Raw genomic sequence first — 18,685 nt, 5'->3', positions numbered from 1 at the left:
AGAATTTCAGAACTGTCGGCTCTATCCAGAGACCCGGATCATATTCAGTTCCTTCCACAGGAGAAGTCCTACTTTCTCCGGAACGTAGCTTTTTTAGGCAAAGAATAGAAGATCCTTTGATGAGGTGGGAACCTTGGAAGGTACTACCCCTTCCACAAGATGTATCTCTTTGCCCAGTTACAACCTTAAGAGCCTTCTGTCTAGGACCTCCTCATCTTCATCGGGCCCCCTCTTTAGAGGGAAAAAGGTGGAACTTTATCCATTAAAGGCATCAGGCAACAAATCCTATACTTTATTAAGCAAGCCAATCCTGACTCTTTCCCGAAAGCACATGATGTCAGAGCAGTAGCCACCTCAAATTAATTATTTCCAACATATGAACTTCGATGAGTTGAAAAAGTATACTGGATGGAAATCACCGACAGCGTTCAAACGTCACTACCTTAAGTCCTTGGAAGCTCTGAAATTCCCAGCAGTAGCAGCGGGTAACATAGTTTCCCCTGACTCTAGCTAATTTTTAGTAGAAGATTCAGTCCTCCTTTCTACCTGCCTCACCCATAAGTTCGTCTATTCCTACCTTGTTCATTTGCATTCACCTTGTGTCTTAGCTGCTTTTGTGATAGTGTAGTGGGTGCCCCTTATTGTCTGGTTAGGGACACTCACAAATGATTATAAACATTGATCTCATGGATTTTCCCTGTATTTGTTATAGCCTAGGGGATACATCTATTTATATAATTACGGGTTTTGTATATTAAGTCATATACATTCTCTTATATATATTATGATTGTTTTATTAATTGCTATTATACTTTTGATACATGATGTTACACAGCTGCCATTGATACATGTAAATAATTTACCTGTATATATGTAAATTACCTTATGTTAACAAACATGATTAGATTTAAGGGTAATTTAAGCATATTTCTATTTTTATACCCCTGTGTATATGTATCTTTTAGCAATTATAGTCTATTCATATATATTTTATCTTTTATTTGAGACCTATTCTGATTTATTTTATTTTTATTTTTATTTTATTACTTTTGTTTACAATCTTGTGCTATTTCTCTGGTACGATTTCGCGCAGCGACACGAGCTGAGCCCAGAAAAGGGATTTTGACGTAAGGAAAAATCTATTTCTGGGCGATTGGCTCGTGTCGCCAGCGAAATCCCACCCTACCCATCCCTTCGACCCAAGGATTGTTCTGCTAACTTCAAGGGATGGGCCACCAGAGGCGCAGCAGTCGGCAGCATGGGATGGAGTAGTAGTAGTCGAGCTGCTCACGTCTGTGGGGTTCGGCTCCCCTCTTGGAGGGATTTTGTAGTGGGAGATTTCTATTGGCATTTGGCTCGTGGTAGTGGTCTCACTCGCCTAGTGTTCATAACGCACCCCCTCCTGGAGGGTGAGCGAGTCAGTTATACTGACCTTTTTCTTTATTTTTATTTATTCTCTGGTATTTGTGTTTTAGTACATTTACCCTAGAAATAATAGATTAAAGGATATTTCGCTGGCGACACGAGCCAATCGCCCAGAAATAGATTTTTCCTTACGTCAAAATCCCTTTTCTGGACATGCAAGTTCAGGGCGCTCACATCCAAAACCGGCCTCCAGCCCCCTGCTGACTTGGGAACTACAAAAAGGCGATTGTAAAAGCCTGGAGGAAAATCCCCTTCTATTCTGTTTCTATCGCTTCTTTGAGAACAACGCTTCCACTTCTGCGGCTAGCGCCAGAAATTTGTCTGAGCCCGGAGAGTATGCCTGGAATGGAACATTGGCACAGGTGAGAGCGAGGGAGGTGAAACGAGAGGAATACGATAGCCGAACTTGAGTACTTGCACTACCCAGGCTTCTGCTCCCTCTGTTTTTCCCATTCCTCCCAAAACAGAGCCAGCCTGGCTCCCACTGGTGCATGAAGAACCGAGCTTTCATTTGGAAGGTTTGTTAACCTTGGCGAGGCCTTAGACTGAGGTCGCAAATTCGATTTCGGCCGAAAGAAGCGCTGGGTTTTCTCCCTCGAAAAGGCGCTTGGGCCAGAGGAGAAACCGAAGGAACAGTCTCCACAGGAGCTTTAGGTCTCTTAGTAGACTGTGCCAGTAAATCCGAAGTAGATTTCTTATCTAGCGCAGACGAAATTTGACAACACGGACATCGTCTGGAAAGAGGTTATCTTTCACAAAAGGAGCAAACAAGAGAGCAGACTTCTGTTGGGACGTAACCCTTTTAGAAGCAAAGGAGCACCAAAGTTGCCTTTTCTTAAGGGTACCAAAGGCGATGAGCGAAGCTAACTCATCACATCCCATCCCTAATGGATTTGTCCGCACAGGACAGAACACCAATCCAATCCTCCGCTAACTCCTGAGAAAGAGAAGGACAGTCTTCGATCTTGGCCGCTAAAGCGCCAATAGTCCAATCAAGGAAGCTAAAGACTTCCAAAAGTTTAAATTGATTCTTTACAACGTGGTCCAACTCAGGCGCTGTAAAGAAAACTTTCGCTGCGGCGAAAGCAGATCTTCTAGAGGAGTCGATTAAACTGGAGAAGTCTCCCTGGGAGGTAGGCAGAAACTCCCAGAGAAAGGAGCTTCCCCAGTTACATAAAACCTATACCTCTTAGACGAAGCAACTTAGAGGGAGGGTAAGCAAAAAGAGCCTTCCTAAGTCTCTTTTCATAGACATCCATTTCTCCGTCTCTTTCAACGAATGTCTAACCGCTTTAGATAGAACAAGTTTTGGGAGGAGAGGGTCTGAAGTTTTCCTCCTCATCAAAAAAGTCGAAGTTGGGGAGCGCGGAGCCGCTTTCTCAAAATAATCTGGATAAGATACCAGAAGAAATCTAAGGAGACGTGAATAACACGAGAGGTGATGTGAATCCTCCTCCTCTACTTCTTCTTCATTCTCCGATACCGCCGAAGAAGTAGACGGAACTACAACCGGATCTGAAGGTTTCGAACCACCCTTGGACTCATTCATCCAGTTGGTTAACATCTCTAACTGCTTGCGCAAAGGCGCCAGAGACGAATCAAAAACAGTTAACGTAGGCTTGGAAGAGCCTAAATGTTCAGCAGGCGGCGGAAATACTACTTGCGCCTCGCTCGGAGCCGCCGAAATCGAGGCGAAACAGGCGCATCAGGCGTAACAGACGAAAAAGCGCCTAAAGAAACACCCTTAGAACTGCTAGCTACAGCGCTAAAACCTACAATCTCTACCAGTAGATGGAGCCGAAAAAAGGCACAGATTGAGGCGACGAACGAGCCGCTAACGGCCGAGGCGCAACCCTACTCTCAGGCTCCTTATACCGCTTGACTGGAGGAGGCGAAGAATGCGGCCCCTGAACGCCTCTTTAGGGACGCGAAAACGGGCGAAATCTCGCCAAGAGCGCCAGCTTCCGTGCGACCGGAGACGAATCGCTTGAATCATTTGAAAGGCGTCTGACCGCAACACCTTTCCAACGCTTAACCCGAGCCCTGTTGAGGCGCAACAGGCTCAACAAGAGAGGCGCCTGTCTGTGGGCAAATCCCGATCGACTCCCTTGACTTCCGTATGTCTTCTCCCCGGTGCGGGGGAGCTGGACAGTGACCTTTGTCTAGGAGACGTGTCAGGACAGACAGACGCACCCTCAACTACACTCTTACCTGAAGCCGCTTTCTCCAAAAACGTCTTAACTGAATTACCAAGTTGCAACACCGTTCGTTAGTACCGAAAATTTCTGACTAACCTCGATTCCAGACTGGCAATGGTGTCGGAAGAAACTACACGGGAAGCCGGAGAAGTGGGATTAGTAGGAGGAATAGGAGGTGTAGTTAAAGGAGACATAACAATTTGAGGAGAAACAGAAGGAACAGATGCATCGCAAGACGAAGCAGAGCTAAGTCTACTTTCCCTAAGCGCTGCTTTTCTAATTCTGTCTTTAGCTAATTTCTCCGAGTATGAACTAAAAAACTTCCATTGAGAATCAGTCCAATCACTACACTCGTTACATGTTCGATCTGCTGAACAAACCTGTCCCCTACACTTAACACATTTAGTGTGAGAATCATACTCTAGCTTGGATAATCTAGTTTTACATCCTGAGATGCAAAACCTAACTCCTGACGGACTAGAATCCGACATGGCAACGCCTAAATAAAAAGCAAAATAACAACAACGCCAAAAAAGAGTACTTCACCAATTCCGAAGATCAAATCCACAAGAAAAAAGCGAAGCAAAGTCATCCAACCGCACCGACCACCGATGTTCACCGGACGCCGGCAGGAAAAGAATTGGATTCACCTGGGCAGTTGTACCTGGTTCTCCCGCGAGTGGAGGGAGATGACGTCATCACCACCAGTGTTGGCGACGCCGACGCGCTAAATTTGAATTTAGTATCCTGCCGCTCGTGGAAATCACGGCTCTATAATTGTTCGGTAAGACACTACAATAAAAATAATGCATTACCTGTTCACCCACAGTCGTCATTCTTCATTCACAAAGGTTGGACAGCAATGACAAATCTTGGCAATGGTTAAAGCACACAGGAAAATGTCTGCGTCTTGGCCATGAAACCAAGTTCAAATGTTAGTCTAATGCTACGGCAATTTTTAGTATAGAAGACATAGCTAGAAAGAACTTTAATCTCTCTGATCCTTCTTGTTGAGGCAAAATAAATAAGAACACAACCTCCCTCAATCGAAGTGATGACGCATTTGATGGTAGTTTCTTCCACTACCTCGTATTTAATTCAACAGATGTTTGATCCGTAGAAATAAATCCCATGTAGGAGGTAAATAAGATCTAAGAGGGTCTTCCCTCTCGAAACTGACACATTCAGCCATGATTCCATATTACTTCCTAAAAATGCTGGTATGACCAAGAATGTTAAGTACCATTAATGAAAAAATAACCAATCTTTCTTTGTCCAATATTGATTAGAATAAAGATATAAAGTAAAGACTGACTTGGGTACTAAACCTTATTCCATGACCGAAAAAGTACATATTGGAATCCTTGTACAATAGCAAGGCCACTAGAAGTGACAAAGTCTTTCCCCAGCAAGCTACCCAAGAACTCTTTAATTTACTGTATAAATTCATTAATCACTCGATCCTATCTAATGGGTGTTTACCAATTAGTAAAAAAAAAAGAAGTCGGGCCATTGTAAGGACATCAATGATTAAAAGAGATGAAAGTACAGTATGCATATTTGCAATGTATCCTCACGCAAGGGAAACCAAACATAAGGCTGAGGAAGCATATGAGTAACATGTTATGGCAAAGTTCAGGGTTTAAGAACTTCAATTATGTGACCGCTACACGCCATTACATAAGATGACCAAATATGTGATATGTCACCTAGGATAAGTATCACAAAGAGGTCAAAACAAAATTGAAAGGATAGGATGTTGAGCATCTCAAGCTACCATAATACATTCATACAAGAAAATTTATAAATGCACTAAAATGTAATTATATATTGAAATTATTTACAGCTGAGCACAAGACTGCCAATAGCCAATACATAGTACAAACTTCTCCTAATATGCTTACATTAAACACAAATATAATGCCAACATAAAATATACCAAATAAATTGCTGATTTTTGAATAAAAGGTTCTTCAATAATGTATATCTCTGTATATCAGAAAATATTTGCAATTAAGCAAATGTGGGAACAAGATAACTAAATTAATTATGATGAGTTTGAAATGGGTATGTGATAACCATCAGCACAGGAATGAAGAAAGCAAAAGTAATCATCATTATGATAATGAGACCAGTGAATTGTAAATGCCTACATTGAATTCTCATAGGGCTTTCCAGGAGATTTTGTTCTTGAATGAAAAATGAATACTGAAAAAGATTATGAAAAATGAATACTGAAAAAGATAAAGTGAAAATAAAGCATGACACAAGGACAAGACCAAAGAAAGGATGTGTGAAAGACAAAGCACTGAAGCAGGAGGATTTAGATAAACTTAATATTTACTAATGTACACCACAATTGCTATTATGTAGTATGCATATAATGATGCACACAAGGAGCCCAGTCAGTGCTGTCCATTTCTTTCTCTTTCATGTCTTCTTTGTGATGGCTTTTTGTTTTGCACATCCATCGCAATTTACAACTAAATGTGTTTCATCCATATCTCTACAGCCCGGGACAACTTTTCCCTATACATTGTTTTGATAATTGTGTACACATGCATACTGTATTTGTTGTCATAAAGCGGATCCATTGTGAGGCATTATGTATATGTATTCCTAAAACATCTTCTTATGATCAAAATTATTAGAATTTGTTATGCCACTGGTTACCCCTCTAAAAGTACTTTAAGGAAACAATATAGCTCAGTAATTTATTTTATGTCAGCTGTAATATGTGTATGTACACTGAAGCTCACCAACAATGGAATTTTTTTTTAGCGGATACACAAAGCCCAAAAGCACTGGCTTTTATAGACACAATTTCATAGAAAAATGTGGAGAATTAGTAAAGATATCCTCATGCATCACAAGAAAAAGAAAATATTCAATCTTACATATCATTACACAATTAATAAATATAAATAACTGAAACGTAAGGAGATACCAATAACGTGGAGTACTGAACATTCCCCTCCCCCCCAAAAAATGTACATACTATATACATAAAGGGCAAAAATTAACATCAAGTTCTCTAGTGAGAACAAAATTATCCTACAAACCTTTATCAATATTTCTACGATAGTATCATTACCACACACAGCTGCAACCATTAGGGCATTGCAGCCATGGTGGTTCCTAATATGAACAGATGCCTTGGATTCAAGAAGGAAATCAATTATGTCCATGTGGCCATAATGGGCAGCATACATCAGGGCGGTCCATCCACTGCTGTTTTTTTTATCACACATTCTTTTATCTCTGACAAAATATAAAAAATATGCAATATAGTATTCTCTTACAACAACATAAATATGAAGTATAGTATGTTTCATATTTAACACATCTTACATATTTTGTTTAAAAACACTGTATTTTTCATAGGTGTACAAATAAAAGCTTTCTATGTAGGAGTATTCCTCAGCCTGAGATGAAATTAGTCACTGAATTTTTGTAATAAAATAGATAATTGATGGTAGGTGGGTGATTGGGCGGGGGGGGGTCACCCCCTATTTATCAGCCATTATCAATTATTACTTTTTCCTTTATAATCAGGGACTTTAAGAGGGAAGAGCCTGTGCCACCACAAGGCTGGTTTAATATCAAAATAATGAACTAAATGGCTTCACAAGGTGGTTGAGGTGGGATTATGATAAAAGAGTAGTGTGTCTATCTAGGAAAAATGGAATTTCTGGGCTCAGCTCGTGTCGCTGCGCGAAATATCCTTTAATCTATTATTTCTAGGGTAAATGTACTAACACATACCAGAGAATAAATAAAATAAAGAAAAAGGTCCGTATAAAACTGACTCGCTCACCCTCCCAAGAGGGTGTCGGTATGAACACTAGCGGAGTGAGACCACTACCACGAGCCAAATACCAATAGAAATCTCCCACAACAAAAACCCTCCATGAGGAGAGCCGACCCACAGAGTGAGCAGCTCGTACTACTACTACTCCATCCCATGCTGCCGACTGCTGCGCCTCTGGTGGCCATCCTTTTCAGTTAGCTCGCACGAGTCAGTTGTGCTAATTTTCTCTCTGTGTTTTTTGTGCCCTTTCGTTGGATTTATCTATAATGGAGCGTGCAGCTATTGCAGCAGCTAAGTTAAGTACTCAGTAATTATGGTTAGTTGGTTTTTTCCGGCCCTCAGTCAGTATTTGCCGTTTTTTAGGTATAAATACGAACTCGGGGTCGGAAGCATGGCAGCATGGTTCTGCCGCGTCGTGGGTTCGTTCTCGGTCTCCCATACCTAGAACATCCCCTTCTCTATGTACGCTCTATATTGATTATCCGTTTTACTTAGGGTACTGTCTACTCAGGTTTGTCATGCTTGCATGTCTTTTACCTTATGTAGGCTTCTTCTTTCCAGACCCTAGTCCCGGCTCTTAGTATCGGCCTCTGACTAGCTTTGAGTGGTAGACTTTCCTTCGGGTTAGTCGTACACTCCTGGATTTTTTCTCCTACTATATTGTTTTCTTTCTTTTATTTTATCTTTTTATACCATAATTTTGTTATTTGTTATGGTTAGGTTAGTTTAGGCGTCTGGCTTAGCCTAGGTCCTGGCTCATAGAGCCTATGCTACCGCTCATCAGTTCGGTTGCTTCCCTATAGCATCTCTCTGATCAGTCGGTTTTGGTCCCAGTGGTCTCCATGCTACCGCTTTTTCTTTTCGTTCAGTTGCTTCCCGATAGCATCTCTTCTGATCAGTTGGTTGGTCCTAGGCTTAGTTGTCTTATTTTAGTCTTACCGTCTCGTGGTCACTACGCGATCACGAGACAGCCAGACGCCTGCCCAGTCCCCTTCCCCCCTCCTCTCTTCCATCCAGAGTCGGGGGAGTGGGTGGTCGGTCTGCCCCACGTCTCGCTCCACATACCCGAGCATACTTCCCTCTCTCCCCCTCAGGCGGAGGGGCCAGGGAGACGGGGCAGACCCAGACTGGACGCGACCTCTCCGGCTCATCGGTCCGGCCCGGTGGTAATGTGGTGGGGAGTACTGGCCTTTCCCCCCATCCGTTGCTTCCTTGTCGCTCCGGTTCGCTCGAGCCTGTATGTCTCCTCGCTCTTCCCGACCTTACTAGGACTCCTTTCCTTTCCTGATCGGAGTCCTGGATCCAGCGGGAAGGTGTTAGTCCACCCAGTAGAGTGGACCGGAACATACAGTGGGTCCCTGCTAACCTTACCGTATTACTGAGTTACTACACTCCGCCACGCACTGGACTTGTTCCGGTTCGTTTGAGTTTTAGGTTTAAGTGTATTAGATTAACTATAAGTTTATCTTAAGTACCTTAAACCTTTCCCCCCCCCCTCCCCCCCCCTTCCTTACATGTCTTACCGGATATCTCCGGGATTATAGCCTGTTCAGGCGATGCAGGGGGGGGTTATGCCCAATTTTTTTTTTTTTTTTTCCGAGCTCCGGCATGCAACGGAGTTCTTCTGTCCCTTAGCCTGTAAAGTGTTTATTACTTTAAGATACTCATGTGTCTTCCCACTTACAGGCCACCAACTGTGAGCATCCGGGATGCGCCGCCACACTTCAGGACCCATGTGGACACGAAGTTTGCCGGTCCCATGCTCCATGCGCGACTCTGCACGGGGACATCCAGGTCTGTACCATGAGACATTGTACCATATTTTACGATCTGGTGAGCCAGCTTTTAGAAGGGGTGAGTTTTCCGTCTCCGGAGTAGCTCTCCGCTTTCTGGTTTTAGTGCTTAAGTTTTCATCATTCACTTTAATTAACTTAAAAATGGTCATCCTAAGTTTAAGTTATATTTTAAGTTTTAGGTTTGTAAGTGATTCTTAAATCTAATCTACGCCCCCTCTTCCAGGCGCCGGCAGTGAAGGATACCGCACTGGCAACCCTGCGGGCCTGGGTCGGCGGTTTTGGGAAGAACGCCGCCAAGGGTATGCCCTACACATCTTGGAGAAGCGGTTGGCGTTGTTAATCTTCCCCGGAGGCAAGGCGACAGGATACGTCGACCCCAAGTAGAGGCGGCCCCTACTATCGCCTTCATCCAACAACAGCTGGCTGCCTCATTGACTGACCAAGACCAGGATATCTCCACAGACGTCGCGACTTTGGTATTAATGTGGAACCTATGGTAGGTGTAGACGACCTGTTGGTCGAGGTAGGTAGGGTGGACACCCAAGGGTCACCCTTGGGTGTAACTGTTTCTTCTACTCCTGCAACCTCTCCATCCTTCCAAGGCTTTACGGGTGATGAATTATATACTCCTCCTGACGCTTCGGTTAGACCTAAGGTCAAGGGTCAAGCAGTGAAATCTTTGACTTAAGACGTCGTCGTCGTCTAAGAAAGTCGACTTCGGGGCGTCATCCTCCTCACGTAAAGTCTCGGCTGGGGAATCCCGGAACAGACAGGTCTAAAGCTTCTAGCTCCGGCTCTAAGTCCTCGAGGAGTAAATCCTCCAGAGAGAGATCTCGCACCCCGGCAGAGTCACCAGTTCCGCTACCCTTGGTTCCGATTCAGAGCCACCCCTCCACCTCCGCAGCAGCTCCGGCCTTGGACTCCAATGCTGGCCTGTTGCAACAGGTGGGCGACCTGGTTGGGTCCCTAAAGAGTAGCATGGAACAAATGATCTCTCGTCTGTCGGATAGGATTACTTCCCAGGACTCCATTATATAGCCGGACTGAGAGAGCCGCCTCTATGCCTCTCCTTCACTTTCCAATACGAGTGGAACCATCTTCCTCCGTATGACTCCGCTAACCTTCCGTTCTCGATGAACAATCCATGGAGAGTAGCGTCATACGCCCCCTTCCAAGACGGTCTCATTTCCATACCGGAATTCGGAACTCGAAGGATAGAGGACTTCGAGTTCTTCCCGGAAGACCTCCAGCCTCCGTTCATAGGCTACGCAAGGCTTACAGCTTCGGCCATGGTTCGGAGTGATAGGGTACCAAAGGAGACAGTCCTCTATTCACGAGACCAGGCTCAGAGATGGAATGGCTCATATGTTTAGAGGACATGGATTGTTCTAATACCAGGATACAACCTTTCAAGAGTCCCTTTACCATTTTCACAATGGATGAAGTACCCCGCTCCCGTTCCTGACAAAGATCGCGAGGTCTACCATCCCAGCGGCCCCAGAAGGGGGAACCCATGCCTCAATTGAAGGAAGCAGATCCCACATCTCCGTTGCTCCCCTCATCGAATTGTGGGAGGACTTGCCAAACACCTTCTCAGCTGGCAAAACTCAAACCGACTGTGCTATGGAGCAGTTTGGTGAAAAGCTACCCATGCTCCCAGATAGCCTTATTCAGGCTGAATTTGACGCGAAATCGCGATTAGCCAGATCAATTAACTCTATGGCTATGTCCGAGGTAGCAACCATAGCTTATGGCTCAGAACCGCGTTTTTAAGCTCATGACCAAAGCCCTGACTCAAACGGTACAGTCGGATATGTTTGAGTTTGCCACTGCTAGAACGAATTGTAGAAGCATGTCCTACAAGAGGCAACCATTCGACATGAGCCGAATAGGTTACTCTCGTCTAACATTTGGGGGAGCAGATCTCTTCCCAGAAGCTATGGTGAAGGAAGTCCAGTCAGAGGACTACGAGGCTGAATCAGAGCCTTAAGGACGTGGGGCCTTACAGCTAAAAGGAGACAAGACCTAACACCTAAAGGTAAGGGACAGAGGAAACCTAGGCGTTTCCATCCTTACCAGAAAAAAGCAGCCACGCTTTCCTCAGCAAGTTCCAGCGGCTGCCCTTAGTGCAAACAGCCCAACCTTCCACCTCTAAGGCTCAATCACAGCCAATTTTATGTGATATCCCCTCAGCCTCAGCCCTCCACCTCTTACGCCATCTCTCCAGCTTACAATCAAGCCTTCGAGAGTCAAGCTTCACAGAAGTATGACCGCTCGGTAAGGGAGGCAGAGGTAAGCGTTCCTTTCGTGGGAGAGGATCGGGAGGAGGCCCCTTTAACAGGGGAAAGCACTTCAGAGGAGGCCGAGGCGGTTACCAGAACCAATGAAGAACTTCAGGTAGGAGGGAGGCTGGTTTTCACTTTCGCCACCGGTGGAACTTCAGCGAATGGGCTCAGAGCATAGTGTCAAAAAAGGCCTGGGTTGGAGCTGGTTTGAACGAACCCGACCTCCATCCAGACCTTTCCTTCCGTCAACTTCTTCCAAGGAATTGACAGAGTACGCAGAGGACCTCCTTCAGAAAGGAGCTATAGCGAGAGTCAAGAGATTAAAATTTCAAGGTCGCTTGTTCAGCGTGCAAAGAAAGGCTCACAAAAAAGAAGGGTAATCTTAGACTTGTCCCGCTTAAACTTAGCCATCCGCTGCGACAAGTTCAAGATGCTCACGATCTCACAGGTGCGGACCTTACTTCCCCGTGGGGCCGTCACCACCTCTATCGATCTTACAGACGCCTACTATCATATCCCTATTGCAAGACACTTCCGTCCATATCTGGGTTTCAAGATAGGAGACCAGGCATTCTCCTTCAAGGTAGTTCCCTTCGACTCAACGTGGCACCCAGGGTGTTCACGAAACTAGCGGAAGTGGTAGTGCAACAAACTCAGATCTCAAGGGATTATGGTAGTAGCGTATCTCCTCGACCGATTGGTTGATCTGGGCTTCAACAGTCGAGGAATGCAACAGAGCTACACTGAAAGTGATTCAGTTCCTGGAATATCTGGAGGCTTCAAGATAAACAGGACCAAGTCAAGACTCACTCCAGAGTCATACTTTCAGTGGCTGGGCATTCATGGAATCTATCTTCCCCATACTCTGTCGATTCATCAACCAAAAGGAAAGAAATAGCGAAGTCAGTCAACAATTTCTAAGTCACAAACTGGCGTCAAGGAGAGCTCAGGAGAGGATCCTGGGTTCTCTCCAGTTTGCATCAGTGACGAACGTTTTAATGAAAGCCAAACTGAAAGACCTAACCAGAATCTGGCGCTCACGAGCAAATGTCAGGTCCAGGGACAAACTATCCTCAGTCCCTCTGATTCTAAAGAATCGACTTCGGCCGTGGGCGAAAGTCAAGAATCTGTCAGTGTCAGTACCCCTTCAGTTCCCTCCACCAGGGATTACCATCCACACAGACGCGTCCTTAAGCGGTTGGGGAGGGTATTCCCAGGTCCAAAAGGTTCAAGGAACTTGGTCACCTCAGTTCAGTCAGTTCCATATAAACGTACTGGAGGCAATGGCAGTGTTCTTGACTCTAAAAAGGTTGCGCCCACCAAAGTACTCCCACATAAAGCTAGTTCTGGACAGCGCGGTGGTAGTACATTGTATAAACAGAGGAGGCTCCAAGTCACGTCATCTAAATCATGTGATGGTAGCCATCTTCTCCCTGGCAGACAAGTTCAGTTGGCATCTCTCCTCCACTCACATAGCTGGAGTGAGAAACGTCATAGCAGACGCATTATCCCGATCAGTACCCCTAGAGTCGGAATGGTCACTGGACAACATTTTGTCGTTCCAATGGATCCTTCAAAGAGTCCCAGGGCTACAGGTGGATCTCTTCGCATCTCAAGCGAATCACAAACTCCCCTGTTATGTAGCCCCCAACCTGGACCCTCTGGCCTATGCCACGGACGCCCTGGCTCTAGACTGGAACAACTGGAAGAAGATTTATGTCTTTCCCCCAGTGAATCTTCTTATGAAAGATCTAAACAAACTCAGGACGTTCAAGGGTCAAGTGGCTCTAGTAGCCCCAGACTGGCCGAAGAGCAATTGGTATCCCCTAATTCTGGAGCTGGGCCTTCGTCCTCTTCGGATCCCCAATCCCAGGCTCTCCCAGTCAGTACAAACGAAGACTGTGTTCGCTTCCTCAGGGATTCTCAAAACCCTAACTTTATGGATTTCATGAAGTTTGCGGCAAAAAGAGATGCGAATATTGACCCTCAGAATATTCTCTTCTTGGAATCCGATAAAAGGGATTCAACTTTGAGACAGTATGATGCTGCTGTCAAAAAGTTAGCAATCTTCCTGAGAGAATCTGATATTAGAATCATGACAGTTAATTCAGTTATATCCTTTTTCAGATCCTTATTTGAAAAAGGTTTAGCAGCTAGCACGATTACGACAAACAAGTCAGCCTTGAAAAAGATATTTCAATTTGGGTTCAACATAGACTTGACGGATTCCTACTTCTCGTCTATTCCTAAGGCATGTGCTAGACTTAGGCCTTCTGTAAGGCCTACGTCAGTTTCATGGTTCTTAAATGATGTTCTAAAACTGGCTTCAGAAACCGATAATGACACATGCTCGTTTATAATGCTCTTAAGGAAAACCCTGTTTTTATTAAGCTTAGCTTCAGGAGCAAGAATTTCAGAACTGTCGGCTTTGTCCAGAGATCCGGATCATATTCAATTCCTTCCCACAGGGGAAGTACTACTTTCTCCGGAACGTAGCTTTTTAGCAAAGAATGAAGATCCTTTGATGAGGTGGGAACCTTGGAAGGTACTACCCCTTCCACAAGATGTATCTCTTTGACCCAGTTACAACCTTACGAGCCTTTCTGTCTAGGACCTCCTCATCCTCATCGGGTCCCTCTTTAAGAGGGAAAAAGGTGGAACTTTATCCATTAAAGGCATCAGGCAACAAATCCTGTACTTTATTAAGCAAGCCAAATCCTGACTCTTTTCCCGAAAGCACATGATGTCAGGGCAGTAGCCACCTCAATTAATTATTTTCCAACACATGAACTTCGATGAGTTGAAAAAGTATACCGGATGGAAATCGCGACAGTGTTCAAACGCCATTACCTTAAGTCCTTGGAAGCTCTGAAATTTTCAGCAGTAGCAGCGGGAAACATAGTTTCCCCTGATTCTAGTTAATTGATAGTAGAAGATTCAGCCGTCCTCCTTTCTACCTGCTTCACCCAAAACGTTCGTCTTATTCCTACCGTGTTCATTACATTCACCTGGTGTCTTAGCTGCTTTTATGATGATGTAGTGGGTGCCCCTTATTTTTTGCTAGGGACACTCACAGATGATTATGGATTTTGATCTCATGGATGTTACCCCCTTATTTTTATGCTAGGGGATACATCTCATTTATAATGGTTACGGGTTTTGTATATTAAGTCATATGCATTCCTTATATATTATCATTGTTGTTTAATTTGTTCATTTGATTATTTAATTGCTATTATATTTTTTGATACATGCCTTTACAGTTACCATTTTGTTACATGTAAGCCAATTTACCTCTGTCATATGTAAATTACCTTATGATAAGAAACATGTTTAGAATTAAGGGTAATTTTAAGCATATTTCTATTTTGTATCACTGTGTATTTGTATCTTTTTAGCAATTATATTCTTTTTTATATTTACTTTATTTTTTATTTGAGACCTATTCTGATTTATTTTATTACTTTTGTTTACAATCTTGTGCTATTTTCTCTGGTACGATTTCGCGCAGCGAGACACGAGCTGAGCCCAGAAAAGGGATTTTGACGTAAGGAAAAATCTATTTCTGGGCGATTGGCTCGTGTCGCCAGCGAAATCCCACCCTACCCATCCCTTCGCCCAAGATTGTCTGCTAACTTCAGGATGGCCACCAGAGGCGCAGCAGTCGGCAGCATGGGATGGAGTAGTAGTAGTACGAGCTGCTCACTCTGTGGGTCGGCTCTCCTCATGGAGGGTTTTTGTTGTGGGAGATTTCTATTGGTATTTGGCTCGTGGTAGTGGTCTCACTCGCCTAGTGTTCATACCGACACCCTCTTGGAGGGTGAGCGAGTCAGTATACTGACCTTTTTCTTTATTTTTATTTATTCTCTGGTATGTGTTAGTACATTTACCCTAGAAATAATAGATTAAAGGATATTTCGCTGGCGACACGAGCCAATCGCCCAGAAATAGATTTTTCCTTACGTCAAAATCCCTTTTTTATTCTAAAATTAATATTAATAATACTTACCTGTATAATTTATCTAGCCCTAAATCCCCAAAAACCGCACCAAAATTTACCACATTGGCAACCCTAGTTTACCTCCTATTCTGTCCCGCCAGTTTGGCAACACTGTCGTTGACAGATACGAAACCTTCCCTCAAATAATCAGTTGTGATAGGCAGATCGTGGGGTAGGATGGGTGGGACTAGATAAATTATACAAGTAAGTATTATTAATATTAATTTTAGAATAAAAATTCCATATTAATAAACATTACCTTAATATAATTTATCTAGCCTGATTAACCACATTGAAAAGGAGGAGGGAATCTGAATACAATTTCCCCTTCGGACAGAATAGGAGAAAACAAACAAAGAAATATATATCATAGGCAGTCAAAACTCAACCCAAGGTCAAAGATACTAACAACTCAAAGTCTCCTTCCATAATGCCACCAACTGCGGTAGCACAGGACAAGGAGTAAGTGCATAGTCAGTCGTCTGTACTAAAGTCAGGTGACCGACCAGGTGACCCAGTCAGACGAATTGCGGACAGCAAGGCTGCACCCTGAAGACTATCAAGCACTATTCTTTCCCTAAAGGATGAGTGTCTGGACTGTCTGGGCGATTCAAAGCTAAGCAAACCTTGGGGGTGTATCAACGCAACCCGAAGTCGCCAGCAATGAATCGGCTCATGAGCAACTCCTAACTCGAGCTTTCTGGTGCCAAGAGAAAGGGGGAGCGCGAGGCAAAAAGGCGATTTCAGTCCCGAAGGACGAATGCCTGGGTACAGTCCAAACCTGGTCTCATGTTACACGATCATCGGGGGTGTATCAACGCAACCGACTTCGTCAACAAGAAACTCAGGGCTACTAAATGTCGCCTGATCTCCACGAGTGTCTGACTCTGAGAAGACAGGTGAGACAAAAAGTATGGTGAGCGAGTCACCCAGATGACAGCAGACGATCCATCGACTAATTCCCTGTCCAGGACAGTGGAAGAAGCAGGAGTCGTCAGGACAAGCGAACCAGTGGCTAGTCCTAGGTCAGTCATCGACTCTGGGAGAAGCGTAGTCGCCAGTGCCGACAACCCAGTGGCTTGGAAACTGGAAACCATTTCACACTGAAAATGGAAGCAGCATGAGTTGCCAAGCAGTCAGTCCTTGTCATCAAAAACACCTAAATACCAAACTGCCTAATTCCCATTATAACTACGTCAAAAACTGCCATGGGTTATAATACAAAAACAAAAAATATATACAACAAAACAAAAATTAATGAATAATATACAGGTAGCAACCAAACGTAAAACAGGAAGACTACCTAATTCTCCTGTCTGACGACCTGTCCTGCCATCACCAACGGGCCCAAAGAACGAAGGTCGCCTAGAACTAGAGAAATATCCCTCAAGTAACAGAGGCAAAAACAGAATTAGAACGCCAAGTCGCCGCCTCAAGCACCTTGGCGACTGAGACGTTCTTCATAAAAGCTACTGATGTAGCAACTGCTCTAATACTGTGTGCTCTCGGCGTCTGGTCTTCCCCAGCAAGCCGAACCACCAGTTTTAACGATCAGATCTCTGAGAAAAAAGGATACACCATTCTTTGAAATAGGTCTCTTGACATTTCGGGGTGAAACAAACAGATGACGGGACGACCCTGAATGTCCTTCGTGCGGCGTAAATAACATGAGAGCGCCCTAACAGGGCAAAGAACTAATTCCTCATTTAAATTACCAACAAAGTCGACCAGCGACTTCAGTACAAAAGACCTGGGAATGGGATTATCAGACGATTCAGTCTTTGCGACAAATTCAGGAAGGTATGACAAAATCATGTCTTGTCCAGATCTGGCAACCAGAAAAGAGAGTGCTTGCAGTTCACCCACCCTCTTGGCTGTAGCCAGTGAGACAAGGAAGAGTGTCTTAGAAGAGAGGTCCCTAAATTTGGCAGAATTCAGAGGCTCAAAACGGAGGGAACCTTAAGGCTTGAAGGACTTTGTTAACGTCCCATGTCGGAGGCGAACACTGCGGCCTGGGTCGAGATAGGGAAAAAGATCGAAGTAAATCTCTAATGACATAAGATGAAGAGATCTCAGGAAGCCTTGCTTAAAAACATAGGAAGCATAGACCTATAACCCTTAAATGCACGAAGGTGACAGGGCCCCTGTCATGATGTAAATGAACTAAAAACTCCGCTAACTTTTCGGTAAGGAGGTCTAGAAATTGAATGTCCTTGAGACTTACACCAACGTCTGTAAACCGACCATTTAGCCTGAATAATTTACTCTGGTTGATTGCCGCCTGGCAAGAGCAACTGTCGCGCCACTCTGGAGGAGAAACCCTTCGTGCTTGGAGAAACTCCTGACAGTCTCCAGGCATGAAGATGAAGCATGTGGAGCCTCTGATGGAACCGATGAAAATGGGGTTGTTTGAGAAGATCTGGTCTCTCTGGCAGGCGAATGGGGGGTTCCACCAGTGCTTCCAGAAGGGGGCGATCAAGGTGAGATCCAGACGCTTGGTTGCCCTCACTTTGTTGAGGACTGACCTCACCAGAGAGAACGGAGGAAAAGCATAGGCTTGAAGTCCCTCCCAGTCCTGCAAAAGAGAGTCTGTCCCGGCACTCTGAGGAGTCTGGTAAGGGGCGAAGAATATCTGGCACCGAAAATTCAGTGGGGTGGCAAACAGATCGACTGTGACAGGCCATTTCTGCCTGAGGCTGTCGAAGACTTCCTGGCAAAGTGTCCACTCCGACCCTTGAACTTCGTTCGGTCTCGACAAGGCGTCTGCTAAGACGTTGTGATGGCCAGGATAAAAACTGAGGGACCAACGTAATCCCCCTGTCTTCTGCCCAACACAGGATTGATTGGGCTTCTTGAGTGAGAAGATCCGACTGTGTGCCGCCTTGGTTTCTCAAGTACGAGACTGCTGTGGTGTTGTCGACAAAGATCGCGACAACCGACTCCAACAGTTGTTCCTGAAATGAAAGAAGGCCTAGGTACACTGCCCTCAGTTCCTCCAATTTATTGACATGCTCTTCTCCTCCTCTAACCAAAGGCCCGAAGCGGCTTCGGAGCCCAGGTGTGCGCCCCAACCTTGATCCGAGGCGTCTGACCAAAACATTAGGTCCGGAGGAACCGAAAGAAGAGATGTCCCTGACTTGAGGCGGTGAACTTGCATCCACCAACGGAGA

General features: G+C 44.7%; 1 protein-coding gene across 5 annotated transcripts in view; it reads right to left on the bottom strand.

Moving 5' to 3' along the window:
• The window catches only part of LOC135211084 (ankyrin repeat and SAM domain-containing protein 3-like), a 172,153-nt gene that overhangs the window by 114,778 nt on the left and 38,690 nt on the right, over positions 1-18,685 (bottom strand). For all 5 annotated transcript variants that reach the window (XM_064244153.1, XM_064244155.1, XM_064244156.1 and 2 more), the window contains exon 3: positions 6,686-6,884. In XM_064244153.1, the coding sequence (XP_064100223.1) occupies positions 6,686-6,884 (199 nt within the window). The remainder of the gene's footprint in view (positions 1-6,685; positions 6,885-18,685) is intronic.

The sequence above is a fragment of the Macrobrachium nipponense genome, chromosome 4, assembly GCF_015104395.2.
Source record: "Macrobrachium nipponense isolate FS-2020 chromosome 4, ASM1510439v2, whole genome shotgun sequence".
Classification (NCBI taxonomy): Eukaryota; Metazoa; Arthropoda; class Malacostraca; order Decapoda; family Palaemonidae; genus Macrobrachium; species Macrobrachium nipponense.
This window is presented reverse-complemented; position numbering and strand designations above follow the sequence as displayed.